General features: G+C 39.3%; 1 protein-coding gene across 21 annotated transcripts in view; it reads right to left on the reverse strand.

Annotated features, from left to right (window-relative positions):
• Window positions 1–23,301, reverse strand: part of DST (dystonin) — a 299,250-nt gene that overhangs the window by 140,230 nt on the left and 135,719 nt on the right. For 18 of the 21 annotated variants that reach the window (XM_048296861.1, XM_048296860.1, XM_048296883.1 and 15 more), the window contains 13 exons: window positions 10,149–10,261; window positions 9,907–10,013; window positions 9,265–9,384; window positions 8,840–8,935; window positions 8,633–8,760; window positions 5,623–5,716; window positions 5,140–5,294; window positions 3,839–4,301; window positions 3,624–3,752; window positions 3,350–3,427; window positions 3,074–3,235; window positions 2,878–2,982; window positions 1,106–1,201 (listed from right to left, as the gene is read on the reverse strand). In XM_048296861.1, the coding sequence (XP_048152818.1) occupies window positions 1,106–1,201; window positions 2,878–2,982; window positions 3,074–3,235; window positions 3,350–3,427; window positions 3,624–3,752; window positions 3,839–4,301; window positions 5,140–5,294; window positions 5,623–5,716; window positions 8,633–8,760; window positions 8,840–8,935; window positions 9,265–9,384; window positions 9,907–10,013; window positions 10,149–10,261 (1,846 nt within the window). Of the gene's footprint in view, window positions 1–1,105; window positions 1,202–2,877; window positions 2,983–3,073; window positions 3,236–3,349; window positions 3,428–3,623; window positions 3,753–3,838; window positions 4,302–5,139; window positions 5,295–5,622; window positions 5,717–5,854; window positions 6,135–8,632; window positions 8,761–8,839; window positions 8,936–9,264; window positions 9,385–9,906; window positions 10,014–10,148; window positions 10,262–23,301 lie in introns of those variants that run through there. The other 3 variants (XM_048296866.1, XM_048296876.1, XM_048296878.1) reach the window with 3 other exon arrangements.

Here is a 23,301-nt window from a genome sequence, read left to right on the forward strand (position 1 = left end):
ATTGAACCTACAGTTAATGACCATTCCTGTAATGAAAAAATTTTATTAAGTGAATCTTGCTTTCCTTGGAATTTCAATTACTTTCATATAGAAAGCACAGAAAAAGCCTACAAATTGTAGAAACTAGGTGCAAAATCCAGGCAGCACAGCTGGGGAAAACATTTTGTGCAGGAAGAGAAATGAGCTGCCACACTTGGCAGTTCTGCAAGGGTATCTGCATGCCCAAACAAGGATCCTGGTTAGGCATGATTGCGAAGTGAAATCCCATTCTGTGCCTTAAGCCTCATTTCTTAAATCAAGAATTCCAGTTTCTTCCCCCTATCACTAGGGGCTCAGATTGCTTTGTCTTCTCCAGTGTCCCTTCCCTAACTTTGGGTTCTCACCCTTCTCAGTACAAAGGCATCTCAAGCCTTCATCACCTCCCTTTCTCTTCAACCATGCAACCCAGAAGACACTAAGGTTCATCCTAATCATTTAAGTGTTTTAAATGAGTGGATTTTAAAACAAACAAACAAAACCAACAAAAAAACTCCTCTGTCTATCCAGCTCATGCAAGCAACTGCATCATTTGCTGAGTATGTGAATGGGTGACAATGAGATAATCAGATGGGTGTTTCATTGGATGTGTCTGCTGTCAGGGTGTTCTCTGCTCTGTTTATTATTAATGCTGCACATTCCATTTGCTTTGAGTAGTCCTGGAATAATCATCTAGAATATGTTCTCCTGTGGCCATCACTAACCACCCTCCATGCTGCATCAGCCGCAGAAGCTCTATTGACAGCAGTTGTGCACGACAGGGAGAGAACAAGGTTTCATTCTCAGAGTCTCAACTTGCAGCTGCAACACTGAAAAAATCTCAGGCCAGATTGTCATCTGCTGTGAACTGATATAACTGTAGTGAAGAAACAGAGTTGTGGCAACACTGTGGGAGCATGGCTTATCATCTACTGATTGTCCAAGACAAATATTAATTCTACAATTACTATGAGAGAACAAATATTAATTCTACAATTACTATGAGAGAACAACTAGCACTTTTGGTGAAACTTTTTGACTATGGACGAAACTTAAAACATTTCACATTTTGATTGATTTACTTTCTTACCTCAAAATATGCAGCATTTTCTCTCAAATGTTGTTCAACACAGTGGCAGAGCTGAAGAATCCAGCTCCATTGTGTCTGCATTGCAGCTCTATAGGCCTTTAAGGAAAGGAGATGTATTTTACAAATGGAAATTAAAATTGAAACTTGCATACCTTTACAGAATTTAGAAAACACAAAAGGAATGTGGCAAACACAAACAGGTAAATCTGATCACTTCACCCTGGAAAACCAAGCTGCAGTAAGGAAAATTCCAATTAGATGTAAGAAAGAAACCCTGTCACTACAGCATAGTCAAACATAACAAAACTTGCCCAGAGGGGCTGTGAAATCGCCATCCTGTGGCCTGGTCATATTTTGGCCAAACAAATCCCTGCCAGAGCTTCCAGCAAGAGCTGGAGTACAGCTCCTGACATTCCTCCAGTCTAAGCTCATCAACAACTCTGCGTCCCTATTTACTCGGTCAAAACAGTTGGAGTCTTGCCTGGCTACAATTCGTACATTAAAGTCGCACTGCATACACGATGAAGAGCCCACCCCCAGGACTGTGGGTGACTCCCGATTTTCTGTAGGAGCGGCGCAGGAACGCAAAGCGCGGGAGCCCCGAGGAGCCGCGCCGCACCCGCCCTCGTCAGCAGGGGGCGCTCCTGCCCGCGGGAAATCACCCCGAATCCCGGGGCTTCAATTCCTCTCATTCCCAGCTCAAAACTGTTTGTCCATTGCCTTCCAGGAATTTAAAATTGATGCATTAATGCATACATTGTTCTGTAGAAAAGTATTTTTTTTAAAAGGATATTTTTTATAAATATGCCAGGATAGCACTATTGGAGTCAGCAATAACCTGCACAGTCACTGTCACTGCGATGGCCTGCATTCGTAAAATGCATCCTTAGTGTATTTATACACCACACCAATTAGAGCAGCCTATACTTTTAAAGAATAGAATTGCCCACATTACATAAAATGCCATGTATTATTCAAAGTAGATGTCATGAGAAGGAAGGAAGGGAGGAGTTTTCTTCATGTTTCCCATTTTTGCAGATGTAAACTCGCAGAGCTGAAGAACAATAAAAATACATTCCCTCTGACTTTTTTCATTCTTCTATAATAAATCAGCTTTTTATTGTTTCAGTCTTTACCAGCCACTGTCTGTATCTACTCTTTTCTTGAAGGTCTACAAGGAAAAGTGTTTTACATTCTCCTTTGAAAACCTGTTATGACCCTACAACAGGTAAAATAAATTTTCTGTAAATTGCTTACCTATAACATAGAGCTAGATTCAAGCCTGAAGTAGATCACATCACCCGGTCAGATTTTTAACATCCAAACAAGTTTCATAATTCACTGACAAATAAGTTATGAAACCAACCCTAAATCATAATAGGAACCTGCACATACAGTAAGTGATGAGAAAAGCCCTTACTGAAACTTCTTTCAATCCAACAGGGCAGAAACCACGTAAGGACTGTTCTGTGCCCTCAGTCTTTCAATGCAATTTGTATCAACAAGTCTAGAAGTTAACTGCTCAACCAGAAACATCTAGATTTCATCTAAGCAATCCAAGGTGTAACCATAACTTTATAAAAGTGTTTTTACTTTTTGGAAACTGGAAGATAAACACAACAGAGATGCTGAAGAGGAAATTTTAAAAGGCCCCTTTATTTAGAGTCTTGTTCAATTTTCTCTAAGTTTGCACTTCCCTTCTTTTCCTCCAAAACTCCGCTCTTTTAAATCCCAAAACTTTGTCTGTTTTGGTGCTGGTTTTACTAACTTACCTCAATGGTTAGCCGGGCTGGGTGGTTTTCAAGAAGCAATTGCTCAGCTATTTCTTGTACTGATTTTATAACTTCTTCTTTTTCATCAAGTTCTCTCATTAATTCCTTTTTTCAGACAAAAAAAAAGTTTTAGAGCTCTCTCTAATTATTAAAGATTACTTAATAATTCCCTCTGGATTATACTAGCAATACATACTGCATGGTATTCCTTTTTTCTTGCTATATTGGGATTTCTTTCACTCCAGTCATATGCAACCTCTTCCTCTTCTTTTTCATTCAGCCATATCAACTCTCTAGTAGCACGAGACACAAAATTGTGAAGAGTATCTAGATGCCTTTCCTGATTTCTTGATGTGTTCTTTATCAAAAGGAAATGAAAAAGATTTACAAGAATCAGAATTTAAAGCTCATCCCTTATCAGAAATTATGCACACCGAAAAGCTGAACATGGAAGAGGTATGACTAAACTTACCAAGAGTTTTGAGTACTGACTCTCCAGTTTGTGCAGTTTTTCTGTATAACTGAGTTTAAGAGGGGCAGTCATTTGGATCTGTATTTAGTATATGAGATCAAAAGACAATAAAAAGGTTAGATACGTTAAACCATTCTGATTTCATCATAAGTCGTGTAGAGATCAGAAATGAAGGTAAGACTATGAAACCCAAACACAGTTCTAAAATTCAACATTAGTTAATGGGTCACCCAGTAAGAAAGCAATCAAAGAAATAAAGAAGATGGTGCAGTACCTCACTGATTTTGGCTTCTTTAAGGCTGGATTCAAATTCCTCAATAGCTTTGTGGACATTTTTGTGATTTTCTAAATGGCTTTCAACGCTTGGCAAATCTGAACCCCATTCTGCTCTATCAAGTTGAACCTTACAAACAGGAAGAAAAGATTAGCCATGATGTACAAAAAGTAAACATAATAATTAAAAGTGGACTGTTTCTGCAAAGATTCTACCTGCATTTCTTCCACCCAGCTCAGTAGGTCCTGGACAAATTTCATGTTCACCTCTTCTTCTGTTAAATTCTGATCCACAAAAGCTGATTTCATAAGGGGTTTTCTGATTTGCATCAGTTTGAGTGTTTGCAGAGCCCCGCTGTCTACTCCTGTCACGTAGCTCTGAATTAACCGTGGTGGGATGCCTGGTGGATAAGTGGGAGTGATGGTTGGTGTCAGTCTGGAAGTAAGACCTGATGAAAGGCCAGATGTCAAACTGGAAGAAGTCAAAGTAGGTGTTAAACCTTGGGTCATTGCAGCATTTAATTCAGGGGTTAGGTTTGTTGTAAATCCTGAGTTTAAGCTCTCGGTTATTCCTGATATCATCAGCTTTGTCTGCTCTGTGGTCAGTGCGTGCCCCTTGTTGTACACGGAAGAACATTCAGTCCGTATGGCCATCAGTTCATCACGAAGTTTTGCAACTCTGTTAAAATAAAATTTAAAAAAAACCCCAATGAATGCTTATGATTAAGGTTTATCATGATCAACTGAATAGTGATACGAACTCACATAATCTCTTACACTTTAGTTGCACTTAAATATTTATAAATAAGTATTTCTATCAGAAAGTACAGGGTATGTCAGCTTACAGTTCTATACAAATAACAAATGCAGAAATCAGGCAATGACTGAAAAAATGCTATGGGCACTAACATGCACTATACACAATTCCAGGGAACAATCAGCAAACCAGAAATCTTACAAGATACTACACGTTGCAATAGATCAAACACCTGCAGTTCACTGCCAAGGAGTTATGCGCTTCGTCTCAACCAGTCCAGGAAGAATCCCAAAAAAATTTCGGAGCCAGTTCTTCATAAAACTGAATTATGCAGATTAAATGCTTCTTTCTGCCAACACTGCACACACTACTGCACATAACCTAATGTTACCCCACTTATTACCTGTTAATACACCTACAGCTGTCACCAGAAATCTTGCCTCCATTTAAAAAAATCAGAGTTAGTAAACTGTAAATGTATTTTATGTGCAATAAAGCAAGCTAACATCTTTACACACAGATATCCAGTAAACATTAAACACTAAGGCATGTTCAGGGAGTTTACTTCATTTCCATAAATGAGTACAAATAGCTCCTGTTGTCTTCAACATTTGTGGGCAATGTACCCATTGGAATACCTGATATTTGCGTGCCCAGTGACAGACCACGAAGTTTATGCATAAAGAACTGAAAAGTTGGTCCATAATGGGAATCCATATTTGGGACATTTATCTATTCACACAAATGTACTGTAAAGTACCTTTGAACAAGTTGGTCTGCTTGATAGTATTTTCCATCAATAAGAATTTGGGCATCAATCACTTGCTGGCGGAGAAGATTCTCAGATTCAAGAAGATACCCAGCTATCTCTGCTTCATGTTGGAACTGGAGGCCCGACTCCAATCGCTTGGTGTCCTTAATAAATAAGAGAAAGTCATAAGCCTCGCAGCTAAAGCAAAGAGACATCAGCTCTAAGAATTCCTTTTCTTTTCTAAAAACTTATTTTGATCTTGAAACAATTGTAAAGCATTTTATCTAACTACAGACAAAAAAAAACCAAACAGTAACAGAACTCACTCTAGGCAACTTGTGGTATTTTCTTGAAGAAATGCTACCTTAACAGTCCAATGAAAATAAAAGTAGCAGCTATTAAGGTTGGCCTCATAAATCCTTAAGATTTTTTTTGCCATTCTACTTCTATAAGTCTGTGAAAACAGACAAGTAAAATCACTGACTGACTTACAGACTGCAGAGCATTCCGGGCAAGTATCAGTTTGTCCTCACAGCTCCGGCTGTCCCGCTGAATTCTGTTTGCAATTTGCTGCAGCATTTCCAACCTAGGTGATACCAAAGCATTTCAGGAAAATAAATAAGTACTATGTTATTTATATTTACAATCATGTTGCATGACTTTAAAAACAAACAAATTAATCAACAGCATCTAACACAAAGCACAAATGCATATGCCAAGTTACCTGTTCCCTTCTAAGGTTCCATTACCAAAGCTTATACAAGATTTAATCAGTGTGGGACCACAATTAACAGAAAGGAAATTCTCATTAGAGTCAACGCTGGTTCGAGTACTAGTGCTGTTGCTGAACAGCGAATCACTGCTATGATAGCTGTAACTACTGCTATTCATTTTTACATCCAGAGCACAGTTCTTCTGGCTGTTTGCATTTGCTGAAAAATGAAGATAAAACTCCTGCAAAATGTACAGCTTCTAGGGATGAAATTCCACTACTGGCTTTTGAAACACCTAGACTCCTCCTTTATATAGGCTTCAGTATGCACATTTAAAACCCAGCAATTAATATTCTGCCAGCTCTTCAAAGGATTTTACCTGGGGCTATGTACTCTACCTTGCTTTTCGCTTCCCTACCTTGCATTAAAGCTTTGCAAGTACAGGCTAGGCAGCAACAGTGGGGCGTCTCTAGGAAACAGACACACCAAATATTTTATTTAAGTGTCACTAGATAACTATAAGCCAAATAAGAACTAAAAGAACTCTTTGCAGTGTTTCTCAGACTCTTCAGTGGAAAGCTTCAAAAAAGAGTGAAGAGAGAAATCCACGCTCAACAGTAGAGTACAAGTAACCTTCAGGCTGTGCTCCTTTTCCTTCAAATAGAACTGCACAATAAAACTGGGGGAGTATCATGGTTAATCAGCTTGTAACAATATGATCTGGGACACCTATACACCATCCAACCTATACACCATCCAACCTACCATCATTCCTCCACTGTCCAAGCATGCATCTTCATTAACCATCCTGTCCCACTACACTGTCCTCCTGAAAATTTCCCTTCATCTTCTTCCACACTCACAGCCAATTGCTTCTAGCTATTTTGACCACAAAATAAGTAAGAAAAATCTGATCACTGCTCTTAAGTTTACATTTTAACTCAGAATTTGGGATGGGGTGATTTTTTCAGTATTTCACCCCCTGCTTTTAGAATTCCTGAAGAACCCCACCCATTCCATAAGATGACTGTTTACACAGAAGAGCTCGGCAAAGGCACAGACACACCCCTGCAGCAATGCCAAACTCTGCTAGCTTTGCAAACTAGAGCTCAGTTTGGCACCCTCCTCATTGACACCATATTAATTTTGACCCCATACACCAATCAGGCCACACACATTGTCTGTTTGTGTTGATACTTTGAGATATATTCACCAGACTTGCAGGCAAAGTTTTATTACTTACCAGATTTCAGTATTGGCTGAAGTCACATTTTTGCCACAATCAAATTTCACCCCAGCAGCTGTATTAACACCTCATAATGATAAGATGCACTGGTAACCAATGCAACAAACATGGATGATATTCTTGTGTCTACATCAATCAATACTTTTAACTTGGTGACTAAACCAGAATCACTTAATGAAATTTTCTCTCTCTCATTTTACAGTGACCACGCCATGTAGTGACTATCACCATATGATCTGTCACTTTTAAGTCTGTTTACCCTTTCTTAAATATGGGAAGGAAGTTAAGTTCATGTTTGTTTATCTGTGCTCAGCCCATATGAACAAAATAGAAATAAACTAAAGTCATTTACACACATTCTCAACAAAGATAATCCAGCTTTCTGCAAGTATGAACAGAATTTCTATTGGTGAAGCCAGACACTTTGCTTTTGGCAGGTTGGGACAGATTAACCTACAAGATCTAGCAGGCCGTATTTCTGCTGCTGCTTTCCAGTGTTGTGCTCTGCTTAAGAGGGAAAACTCAGTATTGTGTGGAAAACTTTGTATTCCTCTATAGGAACTTGTTCCACAGTAAGGTGTGTGAATCAGCACCTCCTACTGAATCTGCCATTTCAGTCATGCTCTTGCTTTTGTAAGCATGACACACGTTTAATCAACTCTGACTATCTTTGGGATGTCCTGACTGAAATCTCTCTTGCTGAGGACTTCCTATACAATGGTCTGGATTCTTCACACCTAGTTTCAGAGAGCCAGGTCATCCTGTTGTCACCAGAAAGTCAGCAACAAGATTCTCTAGAAAGTGATTCCAATCTGAGATGTCTCCTTTGGATGCATAAAGTAAAGCAGAATGAATCCAGATCCAGGTGTCTATATCTACCCACAGGTAAAAGCCCCAAAAATCTAACTTTAAGAGGGTTTTTTAATTAATGAATGGATAGCACCTGTGTCTCCCACAGAACTTAAAAAGACATACCATTAAAAAATGCTCTCAGACTGCATCACAACTTTAATTATGCTCAGTATGTTATCAGTGAGGTATAGAAGTGTCACACAGCCTATCACAGAAGGCTACTATGCCTTTGCACATCTAAACACTTGGTGTGCTCTTGAGTACCACTAACTTTTTAAACAACCTCTACACAGGATGTCATCCTACAATGCTGTGCACCAAGAAAAATACACATTTCATGTAAAGAATGAGGATGGTGCTCATATGAAATCAAGTTGAAATGAGACAGTGAAGTGATATAAACCCAGCTTTGATTAACTGCACAAAGGAAGTGGTTATATATGCGTATAAGTGCTTTGATGATCTGAGGCACAGATGCTGCTCATAACAACCTTCTGAGACCACCAAAGTTGTTTCTGTCTGGACCTGCCTCAAGCAGGTAGAGAACTTCAGACCTTGAACAAAGGCAGAAATACTTGATCTAGAAAAATAATATGGACATTATCATAGAAAAAGATATTTACAAATTTCAATATGGGTTAAAACGACAGAAAATATATTAACAAAACCTGTCAAATATTCACTAGCATACCTCTCCACTTCAGGCCGAAGGGTCTTCTCTCTTTCCAGCATGGCAATAATCAGCTTTCCCCACTCTTTTTCTATATCATTTGGATGGTAGCCTTGAGAAAGTTTGATGCGTCCAAATTCTATCCAGACCTTAACAATTCATATGTACTTGTTATTTTAAGTCACAGAAAAGGAACTTCTATACATTTCAATGCATGTTAAAACTTACCTCTAGCAGTTTATATAGATGTTTAATTTTTGATTTATCTGTCTCCTTCGGTGGAATTTCTGTTTCTTTAAACTGTAAATATTGATTATAAAGTGCCTACAGAAACATGAAAAATAACATCAACTTTTACTTACAGCAAATATAACTTTAGCCTCTAAACCCTCTCCTAATATACTTCACAAGCTTATCTTTATACTGTTCTACTAGAGTTCTACAAAAAACAATCAGTGACAAGCTATAGATTTCCTTTTGATTGTTCATATGCTAGCAATGTATTGATTATACTTTGAAAAGGTTAAGGAGTAGTACTGTTCTACAGCTGACTTGATTGTATAAATCAACAAGCACGTCATTTGTTCAAGTATGCTTTGAGTCAGTAAGATAAAGTGTAATTCCAACAAGGAGTTTAAACCACCACACCTCACCTTCAATTCCACAGGATTGTTGGGAAATGTTCTGTCAGACATTATTGTCACATGGTGTCTGATCCACTGCATGAGGTAGTTCACCATATTCTGATACTCAACCCATTTGACTTCAACATCCTGACAAAGCAAAATCCAGATTACAGAAGAGATTAAAATAATCTAAGAGCTCTTTTTTGCTTCAGCTTTGAAGGCTGAAGTCTTCACACATAAATAAAATGGATTTTTGAAATCCTACAATTCTGAAACAGTATTAATTTGCTCTTTAGAGATCAGTTCAAGTTTCCAAATATATGATTTCAGTCTTCAGTTTTGGTCCCAAATAATTCTACTGAAAACAAAATATTTTCTAGATTAGTAAATTTCAAGCTGGCGTAATTTATACATCCACAACTGAAAAACAAGAACTTTGACTCAATCTATCTCCAACTTCAGGCACACTGTTTACAGTTAAGCTCTTAGCACAAATATTTTCATGTCCATGATATGAAATAGCTAAGACTCTAAAATCTCAGCCTAGAAAAACCACGTCAAAGAAAAGTGTGAGAACAGTCCTATGGAAGACCTAGCTAACATTCTGGATCTGAAATTCAGAATTTTATTAATGTAGCTCACACACTGCACGAGTGGTCTTCTACTTACATTTGCACTGATGCCTTCACCACCTTCTGGTACTTTGGGAAATGCATCATAAAGTGACGACACATAAGTTATTACTGACTTCTCATCAGGTGAGGAAACATCGACATCTAAAAGAGCAAGACAGAACAGTGCTTTATCACATAGTTGTAAGAATGCCCACAAATATGCTACAACCTGCAGGCAGATTGGATTTTATTTTAGTGTTGGGGGTTTTGCAACAGAGCCATCTGCAGCTCTCTTACCTTCAGGATCCAGAAGTCTGGCAACACCAAGTTTTTCTGCTACAAAAAAAGCATGTTCTAAATTTGCAAGGTTGCTTTGAACAGCAACGGTACTCATGTCTATCAGGTCCGGCCTGTCAAATAAAAACAGCAACACTTGGTTACAACTCTTTACCAGTTTTAAATAAACTGTACTGGTAAATCAAACCATGAGCATGGATGGATACAGCAACAGTTTTCATTAAAAAAGGATTTCACTAAAATCGGGTGAACAAGCCGAGACCACTGCTAATTGAGAAACACAAGCAACAGAAAATTATAACATTCAGTTCTTCATCTACAAACTAGTTTCCAGCTATCCCTTATATACACCTCTATTTTCTTAAGCATATTTATTCATTTGCATCGACATGGTATTACAACACCTTGTCCTTTTACTGCCCTTGAGGGGATTAAATTCATTTTTGTCTTTTACAGGAGGGAATTAATTTCTACTACTTTCACAAGTTTTCAGTCATTCTGCATGAAATTCTTCAGCACGTCAGAAGCCGCATAGTAACAAAGTTTAGTCACAAAAACATCCCTTCAATCTTTTCCTGATGAGCTTTAAAGGTCTTCTTCAAATGCATTGAAGCCCTGCTTTCAGATATACATTGGTGCCACTTTTATAGGTAACTCTCAGCCCCATGCACTTAAAACCTCCACACCTTCATCCTGCTAAACTCCATTTCCAGCCACAATAAGCATGTTTTAATGGAATTATTGTCTTAAGCCCATCTTGCCTATAAATATTTTTAAGGCCCATAAGTACTATCCTGTATCAGCATCACTACTTTATTGTTTTAAATTAATGTAAAACTTCAAAACTAATATTGTGCTTTATGTTTTCTATGTAGGAGTTGGCTTTTAGGTCTTGTGATTGTCAGTGTGTTACTCCTTCCCTCTTTCAGCGCTTGGAATCCTCACAGCCATCCACCAAAAAGAAATAAGGGATTTTCAAACATGCTGAGCAAAAGCTCATCTCACTGAAGTCAACTAGAGCCACAAGGGTCTGAAACCTTTGCTACTGAAATCCTACACTACTGAAAACCAGACTCACCATGAAAAAAACCTAAAACAAAACCCCAAAAGAAAAAAAAAACTGGCATACAACTTTTAGCAAACAATTCAGTTCTTAAATTTTCTCATTTCTGTTCCCAGAGAAAGTATTTTCTTAATTTTACCAAGTAGAAGCTTTAAATAATTGCAACACATAGAAATAAAACTGTTAAATACCATTGTTCAAAATGAATGTTAACATTTCATTTGGCTACACCCCAAATTCTCTTGATAACAAAATTGTATTAACTTTGGGAAACTCAATACAATCTCGTCTTTGAACCAACTACAAGGACACTGTAAATAAAAATCTATTTCTTGTCAGCCATTTAGAATCACTGTATTCCTTGTGCTCTTTTGAAGAGAAGTCTACAAGACAGATAATAATACTACACCCATTATGCCTTGAAAGAACATTTAATTAATAATAAAACACAAGCAGTGCAATATAATCCTCCTAAGGCAGCGGGGCTTTCCACTTCCAATATGCTTAGTGGGAGCATGATCAAGCTCACGCTGTTCTTCTCTGAATTCCAGTGCAACGAAAACAATGCAATGAAACCAATATCAGCCGTTGCTCTCAGCAGCACAGAAAATCCATGAAAAATAAAAGACAGTACTAGAAAAGAAAACTGAGCGCCCCCATCTCCCATTTCATTAATGGAGATGGTATGAGTAATAAAGATTGCTTTACCAGCAGTTTTGACAAGAGAATCAGGTTCTTGTAAGCGTAACACTTTTGCTTTGGTTATTTTTTTCCTCCTGCCTTCTTTACATTTGTTTCATGCTTGATAAAAATGTCCCAAGAATAATCATTTGTACTGCCTGTTCAATTGCCAGCTCTCAGAACATGAAAGGACAAGTTGTAAAAGCCTTGACTATTCCCAGAAAACAAGCTGCAAGCTGCAGAGACACTGACACAATAATCTCCTTAGAATAAAGCTTTCATTGAGATGAAGAAGAGGTAATATTGGTCTCACTGCAATACAGGTAATGAAATCAATAAAAACAACTGCTCCTGCATAATACATCATTTTACATCAGTGCTGTGGCTTCAGCACTCAGCTGAAGCAGAGCCTACACTGTGAGATGCCTCTCCACCTTTTAAATATACTTTCCCATCCCACAACTCCTACCAGCACTGGGTTATATTACAGTTTCACTTTAAGAACAAGGGAAAATTGCACTGAATACTGCCATTTTCAGTTAATTATACACTTAGCACATAGTATACTGACATAGATTAACTGGTCTATATTTATCTAAAGTCTTGGTCTACGAGAAAATACTACAGAAGATGGCATTCATGTCTGTCTTGACAGTGCTTGCCTTTGGCTTTTTAAATCAGATGAAGGCTCCACAGCTGACTGAGAACAAGTCCACTGATGGTTTATGAAAGGGAAAAAACAAGAATTATCACTTGAATGCAAAAGCACCTGGCACCAGCCACAGCAAGAGCATGCTGCCTGGTGATCCCTCTGTGGATCACCCTTTCCTCTTCAGAAGTAGTAGAGGGATATGTTGCAAAGCCACAGGAAAAGGAGTTTACCTCACAGAGCTCAGTAAAGGACTTTTTTTAGCCCGAGAAAAATGCATTCAAAAAACATGGCTCAGGAAATCACTGATTGCCATACTGTTCCTTTGTTTTAATATTGGGGATTTTTTGCAATTTTAAATAGAAATAAATGCCATTTTTACATGCTGTAAGCTTGCAGAGCTACCAGTCCACTAACTGGAAATAACAATAACTGTTGAAATTGCAGCTGTGATGAGTATCCTCCAATATTGATTTAATTGTCGTAGTTGAAGTAAACACTAGATTTAAAAGCATCGTCCATCACGGAAACATTTTTTTTTAAGGCTATAGAGAAAAAACATGAGTTTTGTAGAAGCTATTTTTCATGTATTATAAATATATTTTATATCCATTTGCATAGCATTATTAAATAGTTTTATGCATAACCAAGAACAAATTAAATTAAATGCCCTTTAAGTAACATACAATGACTCTACCTTCTGTCATAATATTGTGAGTCATCTTATGGCAGATTTTTCAGCAGGCTGGGGCCTTGCCATGAAAACACACATTAACATCCCAAACACCAGTTGAGTTGGAACATTCCATGCAAAGAAGATGCTTCTGCTGCAGCCACACCTAAGTCAAGGGTTTGGCTTCTACACTGAGAGTCATTAATCATTTAATTTATTAAAAGACTGGTGCCTGCCATTTGAAATCTTAGTGTAGGTGTTAGAAATTAGATACAATTTGTATCAGAAGTGATGGGGAAAAAAAGTATAATTAATACCGCCTTAATTAGGAAGCTGACAAAATTATAATAAATTCAAGAAAACAATAGCTAGCACCACAAAGAGAAGGAAGAGAACAGTATCTGAAGAACGGCAGATATTTCTGGTCTGCAAAGAGTCCTTGAAATCAAAGAGTTGTGCATAATAACTAATGTAAGGTACATGTAGATTTTCTCATTGCCAGAGGTTAATACCTAGCAAAACAGTTTAAGATCCAAACTAGCAGCTAAAATATTTGCCCATTAAAATAAAAGACTAGATTTGAAGGGGACTTGATATCTCAAAACAGAAAAAGATGTTTAACTCAACTTTATATTTCCTAGTTGACGAAGAAATCACTTCCTTCTCCTCACTGTTCCGGGATGACAGTTGCTCAAGTTACAACAATGTTTATTTTTATTAAAACATATATACATCAGAGTAATATTCCACATGAAAATACTGTTAATGCCTTCAGAAGGCTGAGAAGCTTGAAGTTATTTACATGAACCATCTAAACTGTTTAATCTCCAACTCTTTTTTCTGTCAAAACTCTGCATGCTACCTGAGTAATACCTGACATTAAAGGATATTTCATTCTTGGTTTATATATAGTTGAAACAGTAACATAGAGAGTTTCAAGCAGAACTCTGAGAAAACCATAACTGAAGATGCAGAGTGAAGTGCATCACGTCACTACAGTCCAATTAGTTTTTCCACTGCTGTAATTAGAAAACGCTTGAAGAAGTTAAACAATTTTTTTTCACTGTTCACAGAAAAATGAAAAGGACGGGTGCCAGAAAGACTCATGCATTTTTTAGGGATGGAAGGATTACTAGAACAAATGAAAGACCATGCCAGAACACACAGTCATAAAATAAAATTTTTTTTCAATACCAAGAATGGAGCAACTTCTGGAACAGATAGGATTAAACATATATTTCAGGGCAGAGCACAAGCAATATATTATGATCTATTTTAGAGATTTTGTTTAATAATAGGAACATTGCAGAGAAAGGAATTAAAAAATAATAAATTTTCATGTAAAACAGAAATTTTAGCTCTATCTTCAAATATGCATCTCCTGTTACTTTCCCAGGAGCTCTGCAAATGAGATGATGAAGTAAAGTCTAGTATTTAACCTATATAATTAGGCCTACCATTTAGCTTCTCTCTTAACATAGTTTCAAAAATACCAAAGTGTTTGTTTACACCAGTTTATGCATAGAGTCAATGTTTTGGAACTCACTAAAGAATTTGTCCCCACATCAGGTACAAATCTAAGTCTTGTTCAAAACAGCTTGCCAAAGAACCTGCTTCAGAAAGACTGAGTCAACAACACAATGAGAATGATGGCTGGACTTCAACTAACACATACTGTTCTTTGTGCCCCACACACTTTCATTGATTCCTCATGTTTGCAGTACTCTGCACATAGTCGTGACCACTGTGATCTAATCACAGTGTCGGAGGTACTCTTTGCTAATACATATGCCTACCACATTTTCCTGATTTTTTTTCAGGGATAGTCTGATCATTTAGAGAAGAGGAAGAGGAGAGTTTCTGCTTAAAAATGGCAAGGAGGTATGAGTTCGTGGCATTAATCTCATCCAGCATCAGAATCAAGGACCACGATGTGGACATACAGCACAAGGTTCTGTAGCAGGCTCCTTGGTGTCAAAAACCCCGTGCTGAGGAAAGGACATAAAATGTCGACTCTGAGTCAACACTATCTTCCATTATACCCTAGACCTCCCCCTCATTCAGAAGCCCTCGATTCACACATGACATGGTGATAAAAAAAATTACCCCAAAGCATCGAACCACTGGGTGAAGCTGAGCTGTGATGTCACTGAAGTTAGGCAACACTTCAGAATTCAGAGAAAATCAAAGATTTCAATTAGAAAACTGTCATTATAGGAAAGCTTTATCCTTGCAACTGTGATAAAGCAAAAAGCATGCTGCTGCATACAGCTCTGCTTATTGTTTGTTCAAGTATGTGGCAAAAACTTTTCTAAAGCTCCACAGGTCACCAGCCTCAATTACATACTGTGTTAATGCATTTCATATGATCACTATGCCTTGTATCCTCTTTTTGGTTTTGTCCTCTTCTGTTGGTATGACAAGAATGCCTGCACTACACATGATTTTATGTATCTCTACAGATTTCACTCAATGCCTCTATAAAGATGAACAATAATGCCGTTTTAGTCCCTTGGGAACTGAAAAACTCTCATGTGATCTGAACTCTTCAGCTCTCCTTTGCTTATTTTTTCATAGTTTTTCATTTAAATTTTCAGATATGATGAATAAATCTGAAAAAACTATTGCAATAGATAGTATAACAAGGGCACACTATTTACATTTCCTGTCTGTTCTTCAGACATCTCAACATATCAAGATTTCCAACAGAAAAAGAATGAATGCTTTAACTGCACTTAAAATAAAGAAAGCAAAAGCTGTCAGGTGCCCTAACATTAATTTAGCCCACAACAACATCCAGAGCTAACTCAGGTAATTCCTTCTTTGAGCATGCCTTTGATTTGACAAGCACTGGATTTAATAAAGCTACTGAAGCCGCCTGTCCCACTTTTGTTAGCACTGGAAAACATTACCTGTAACTTGCTGTACCAAGTGATTTAGATAAAAACACAATTGTGGCATTGCAGTATCAAAGATCTTTTAGTTAAATGCGGAGTTCATCTTTAGCCATGCAAAACAAACCCTAATCACAACTTGGCAGTAAGTTTGCAATGCTGGTTTCAAACTCAGTACACACATGAATGAAACTAGAAAGGATCTGTTAGTCCTTTCAGTAGCTTTAAAAACAGATTTTACACTCTCTTAGTACTAAGAGCTGTTTCCATCATTACAAAACCAGAAATGGTACAGCAACTTTGGCAATTTTTGGCTATGATAAAATTTAAATAGGAATGAGGCTCATAGCTGTTAACCTCAACCCACACCATGCAATCCACAAAAATAAGCACAAATAATGTACCTTGAACTGTTGAATACCAAAGAGACAAGGAAGAAACCCAACCAAATTATTTTTCTGTTCTGCATCCTGAGAATACTCCCTCCAGACCACAGCAGTGGCTGCTTGACAGAATGGCTTCCCAGTGGGGTTAATACAGCTACCAACAAGGAAGAAGGGGTGAGGTACTGTAATGAGTTCAAACAATTTCCCAAAGGCTCATTGTGCCATCCTGTCTTGGAGGCAACCATTTCTCAGTGTGCCACAAATTTGCCAAAGGCATTCCTTGAGGATCAAGACCTTTCCCTGTGTGATTTATTGTGGGCACATATGCCCCCACTGCTCAGACACCATATCCTTTTAGATAAAGATTGCTGACAGCCTTAGGTGTCCTGGTCTTTGCCAATCCAAGAGTACAAAACATGTGAAACCCAAATTAAAAAACCTGGCCTTTCAACTCAAAGCTTTACTTTAAGTTTTATTCCCATTAAAATGACAAGATAAAAGCTTTGATTTAATCCCAAGATTTTTTTTTTTGTTCCCCTCAGTTACTGCAAAAAGAAAACTGCTATTCAGCTGCTACTTAGCAGTAGGATCCAGCATAACATACACAGAGATCATTTTAAGTCCAGGTCTGAAATTAATCAACCCAACTGACTGGAAGTCTTCCATCTAATACCCACTAAGGCTAACCACCACCACAACACAAGATGTTAAAATTGCAGGCACGCTTCCAGTACTATTTTAATACAGCCTTTACCAAGTGCCATCACAGAATTCTTCTGAGTGCATCCAATTAAACTCCAGGTTAGGTAACTTGCTATTTGTAAATCCATTAGAAATATACTCAGGCAAGTAATATTAAAAGCATGTCTGCTTATCAGTGTTTTTAAGCATCCTAAATGCAGTTTATGTTTTCCCAAACTGCCAATTCTTAACGCCAAGTTTGTTTATTCTACACAATCAAACCTGTTGAAAACAGTAAGAACCACACAATGAGGTGGGTGGAAAGGGGGGGCAAACTGAAATTTTCTGTGTGTTAAAGCTGGGTTACAATGAAGTACAAGTCACAAAACAGCAAGCCAAAACTAGCAGACCCAACTAATCTCTTTATTTCAAACATATCCCCTAGCATTTTAAGGCTTGACACTGTGTAATATTTAGTTTCTTTCTCATTCATTCCCCAAGGGCATTCAACGTGTTTCTGCAAATTGAGGCGTTACCATCCCTTCCCTTAAGGAATGTATTCAAGTCAGTACCTGAGCAGTTGCAACATGTTTTAACATCAGAGGGATGCCACATGCACTGCCGGCCCGGAGCTTAGTGTTCAACCAACTGTATCTACGCAGCAAATCATCCTGGGTCAGGTTGAAACGGCTTGTTCCAAACCAGAACAGTTATTTAGCAGGCAGCAATCTAGCTTGCTCCCTGCTATACCCACATTCAGAAAAACATCCGCTTCGTAATTCTGAAAGCATACTGAGTTATGGTAGCAATATTTCAAAAGAAAAGCACTGTGACTCTGGAAAATTTGTCTCTCTCACTTTATCTAGCATTTATGGACATGTTCCATATGCTGCTTCCTCTGGGAACAAACTGCAGCTTCTATTCCTCTTCCTCCCACATGAAGCACTCAGTGTACCTACATTTCTTCCATGCAGTCACTGTTCCTCATTTGTCTGGGAATAGTAGCCATCTTCTCCTCCCTCACTCACTACACTGTATGCAACTTAAAACTACAGACATCATTAAGGTCTTGCACAAAGTTTACCAGTAACAAAGGCTCCTCTGCATCAGATCCCTGTATTTCTTTAACAGTACAGTAATAACATTTTTCTTGTGCTCAAAATGTATCCCTTTTAACTCTATCACCCCCTTCCCTCTATGTAGCATTTCTAACACTTGCTAGGTGGTGCCAAAATTTAGAGACAACTGACTACATGTGGTCTTGGCAAGCCTTGGTACAGCATTACATGAAATAACCTCACTTGTTTTCTTGTCTTAAACCTTTCATGTGTATACTGTAGTCCTGCTTGCTTGTCAGACTGCTGCCTGACCTGAACACATTTTATCCCTTTTCCTACTAAGCAGTCTTTCACATTTTGTATGGTTGCTGAAATTCACCTAGAAGTCCAGACATAACTGGACATATCTGAGTGTACAGAAGGCAGAGCAAGGGCCCTTGACCTTTAGCTACTGGTTCTTCCCATAGCATGGCTGTGGCCCATTGTGACCACATTCTCCAAGGCAATACATGAGCCCTGTTCCACGGACAGCACTGACCCAGGACTGCTCTTAAGGAGCTGCACCCTGTCTGGGGGGGCAGAGAGAGAGTTCAGCCATGCAGACAACAAGCTCTGCTGTACCACTTACCCTCAGGGCTGGAAAGCAGGGGCTGGACCCATTTCATTTACTAGAACAGACCTAACACCTGAGACTAGAACTTAAAAAACTGACTTTATCTGGGAACTGAGCTTGCAGGGCTTCCTGAACAGATGCTGGTTTTCACCATACAGGGACCACTGAGGCTACTCATTAAATGGTATTATCTAGTTAAACAAGAACATACTGCTTTTGCTGGAGTTCCTTTTGTAAATGGTAAAATCAAAATTAACTCTCTATTATAAAGCTGTGAGAATACAAAAATAAAATGTATAAAAGGAGTGCACATATTTTTACAAAAAACATACACGAGTGATAATCTTTTCCTGTCTTCTATACCACATCTTTTTTCTTTAGAAACTAAGATGAGTTGGTCTGTGACCATGTCTGTTTTCTGAATATCAGCATCCATTGTCCTTAATGAAGCATCTACAGGTGCCAACTGTAGATCTCACAGCTATTATTTTTACTATTTCTTAAATTCCATTTCAGACACTTTTTAACTGAAATTTCCTGTAGTCCTTGTGAAACAAAGGTTCAGGGCAGTCTGAGATCAAAACAACGGTTTTGCTACTTTGGTATAACTTTTCATCTGAATTTGCTGTAAAATAAATGTATCTGCCAAGTTCAATGTAGATTACTAGCTCCAATCTGGCATATGACTCCTACTGAATTAAGAGCGGCTTTCACTCTCTATGGAAACAAACTGTTTCTATATATAGGGGATATAGCTGGGATACAGTTCTAAAAAATTAGTGTTTCTTTTTTCTGGGCAAAAGGTATGTACAGAAAAAAAAAAAGAAAACACAAATCAAGAGCATTTATCCAAAACACAGCCTAGTGACTAGAAATACTTGAGGTGATAACGGTGCAGGATGAAGATCCCAGGGTGCAGATGGTAATATCTCCAGAAAAATCTGGGCATTACACCCTGATTAAAGTCAGTCTCCAAAGTCTGGCTTACAGGTTTTTGCTATGCACTATATGATGGCACAAAAGGAACATCGTGTACTTTAGAAACTGCCTGAAGTCAGATTTCTTCCAACACCACATATTGAATGAAATGACATACGTCTTCAATGAAAAATTAAGCTAAAAAAGGCAAATGATATAACAGATGAGCCATACAGCATCTTCTTGAATCTCCTGGGTGTATCTGTAGCTTTCACTAATGGCCTGACCACATATCTGAAGAAAGGTGTGGAGGTTCAAAAAACAGTGTGAAAGCTTATATATTTAAATACAAATCTGGTCATGTTCAGTATTAAAACTCACTTTTTAATGTTATACTTTGATTTGGTCTTTCTATCTAAGGACAAGTATTCCCACAGAACAGAGTAGGTTTAGATCAGATATTAGGAAGAAATTCTTTACTGTGAGGGTGAAGAGGCATTGGAACACATTGCCCAGAGTTGTGGATGCCCCGTGCCTGGAAGTGTTCAAGGCCAGTTTGGGTGGGGCTCTGAACAGCCTGGTCTAGTGGGAAGTGTCTCTGCCCATGGCAGAGGGGCTGGAACGAGACAATCTTTAGGGCGCCTCCAACTCAAACTATTCTGTGATTCTACGATTAAAGCAAACTCCAGGGCCTGCAATGGAGCCCCCCCAAGGCAGTTCTTGAGGTCAGTGTGAAGCCCTGTTCCCAGGGATTTAACCATGCACAGGGTGCAAATGGAAACTTTGTATACTCTTCAAAAGCGCAGCCAAGCAATCTGCAATCTTACCCTATAAACACAGACCACTGGAAACTGCTGAAAACATAAGAAATCTTCTCACATAGAAAAAAATTACCTTTTTCTAAATTTGGTGATGGGAAAAAAATCAAATGGTATATGGATCCAAGCACCTCAAATAGAGCAATTTTTTCCTCTCATTTCCATTATTCATAAAATTACTTTCCTTGATTTAAAGAGCACTACAAAATCACCGGCAAGTCACTCAAACTCTTAGAAGTAAGAGAGAAAGTAACTGAAGGCCTTTATGAGAAGCTCTGACAAACAAATCCTCATTGCTCAAGAGGACAGAAAACAAATATCCTGCATTTGCTCAGGAGAGCAGGTGACTGACAACAGTGCATGTGCTCCATCCAGCACCTGCACACAGCCCACATCCCTGCTTGACACTGGAGTGGAGCACTGCCAGCACGGCAGTGGGTGCAGGAAGGACAGGGAGACAGGGAAGAACCTGGGTCACCCATTGGACCACCAATGTCCACCAAGATGCTGCAGTGGGTATCCCAGTCCTATGGGGCATCTCCCATGCTTCTTGGGGGAGTCCATGCACTATACCTGCAGTTCTGCATCACAAATCTTAACTAGCTTGGATTAAGAGGTGCAAAGATCCTCTGTCAAGACAGAAAAACAAAAGAAACAATTCTAACCTGTTGTTAAGAGAAGGCAGGCTGCCAGTTCTGCTGAAGGGAGAGACTCCCTGCCTGCTGGCGGCTGAGTCACAGCCCAGGTCCTCGCCCAGCCCTTCACAGCTTCAGCAATTTTCTGAAGTCTTGAAGCTGGTACGTACTTGCAATTTAAAAAAATCACTTATGCCTGGAGGGGAGGTAATTATGGCCTGCTACTCCTGTCCTGTCACCTGGAACTGGACAGTGACATCTCCCCATCTCGTGTACCACTGACTGTAGAGATCATGTTGGACTCATATAGCTTGTGTTCTCTATGGTGCATCCAGAGAAGGCCTCTCAGCCTTGGTGCCAGGGCTGTGAGCCAAGGCTGTCCTCTGGGAGCTGCTGGTGCTCTGGCCTCCGGCCCACAGCTGAGCTATGGCCCCTGCAGTGGCGCAGCCAACCTGTGGGCAACACACGTGCCAGGTCCAGCCTCACCACACGCCCAGGGAGGTCCCAGTGACGAGGGCTGGGGCTGCCCTGCAGCACCCCTGGCTGCCCCACTCGTGACTGAGGCAGTGGAACTGGCCCTGGCTGCTAGACCCTGCCCTGATGGACCTCATTAGGGAGCTCCCGTGGCTGTGCCCTGGCATGGGTAAGCACATGCTCTCCATCCAACATCCAGCTTACTGTGGCTCAGCACAACTGCAATTCTAGATACAAGCCTGGGTATTGGAGCCTTCTGGGTTGTACTGTCATAGCACTAAATGTCATGCCCTTAAAATTAGGTCTGAGCCCAGTTAAATCCCTTCCAGGACTGGAAGTCATGTCCTACCTGAAGAGCCCCATCCCCCATCTGCAGAGTTGATATTCCTCCCAGCCCAGGGTGCTTCTGTACAGACAAGTATCTCCAGTGAGCACAGCACACCTGGTGCAGGGGCTGCCACTCTGCAACACAGCTGACAGATGTGCCCCCACGGGGGTACTCCACAGCGGCAGCACCACGGTCCCACCCCACTCCAGATGTGCCCAAGCAGGCACATCTGATCATCCACCCTGGTGGAGCACACCAGCTGGTAGCATCCACAGGATGCTCAGACCAGCTCCTGACACCACCTGTGATCCACAAATTGGGAGCTACTAAAACAGACAAACAGAGCAAATGGAGAATCACTGCCAGAACTGTGCAGATTTTTTAGTGTTTAACCTACTTATTGCTCAGAAGACAAACCAAGCTTTAAAAGAGGTCTCTGGAGTAAAACAATACAGTTAAAAATATCAGATGACTGTTTGGGAAGATCATTCCTCTCTTGTGAGCAAGAGCTGGAAATTATTAGCTCTGTTTTAACGGTACAAAACAGAAAAGGAAAGAAACACAGAAACTCACTGAAATCAGTGGAAGAATCTGAAATGGAATCCAAAAACCTGTAACTTCTCACAGCAAAGCCACATTAGATAAGGTTGGTAAACATTCCTGAGAAGGACACAATCCTTAGGTGAAGTTATGTTTACAGAAGGAAGTTAAGCTCAATGGAAACCGGCACAGAAGCACACAAAATGGGGACTCTGCTCTTCAGCCACTGAATCACTTGCTTTGTGCAACACACTCGAGTCAAAGGTGCCTGTTCTTCCCTGCTGAAACACTGTGAATGAAACTCATGGAGTAATGCCAGGAACACTGTTCCAGCACAGCAATTCAGTCATATCCCAAGGTATTAACATTTGCACAGTCAGAGGACAGGATTTGAGTTTTTCTTTATTTAATAACTGAACTGTACCACAATTACCAGTTGCTTGAGCAGTAAAGGCTACACTGCTCTATGTAAGAGACAAGGATCTGAAGAAGCTTGGGAAATATTTTCCATTATTCCATCTCATTATGCTCCTTCCTTTTTTTTTCTCTCTCCAATCCCTCTGCATCTTTCATATTGTTTATTTTATCAAATACTTGCCTGTGCTATGTTCATTCCTTTGGCTGCTCTGTCCTGGGTAAAACACCCTCGTCTTTTGCCATTTCCTTTTGTCTTGCCAATGTTACTAAAAGAGACTTTCTTGCTGGCATGCACCTCCTCCCTGACCAGCTACCCAGAACAGAA

Source organism: Corvus hawaiiensis, chromosome 3, assembly GCF_020740725.1.
Source record: "Corvus hawaiiensis isolate bCorHaw1 chromosome 3, bCorHaw1.pri.cur, whole genome shotgun sequence".
In the NCBI taxonomy this organism is placed as follows: Eukaryota; Metazoa; Chordata; class Aves; order Passeriformes; family Corvidae; genus Corvus; species Corvus hawaiiensis.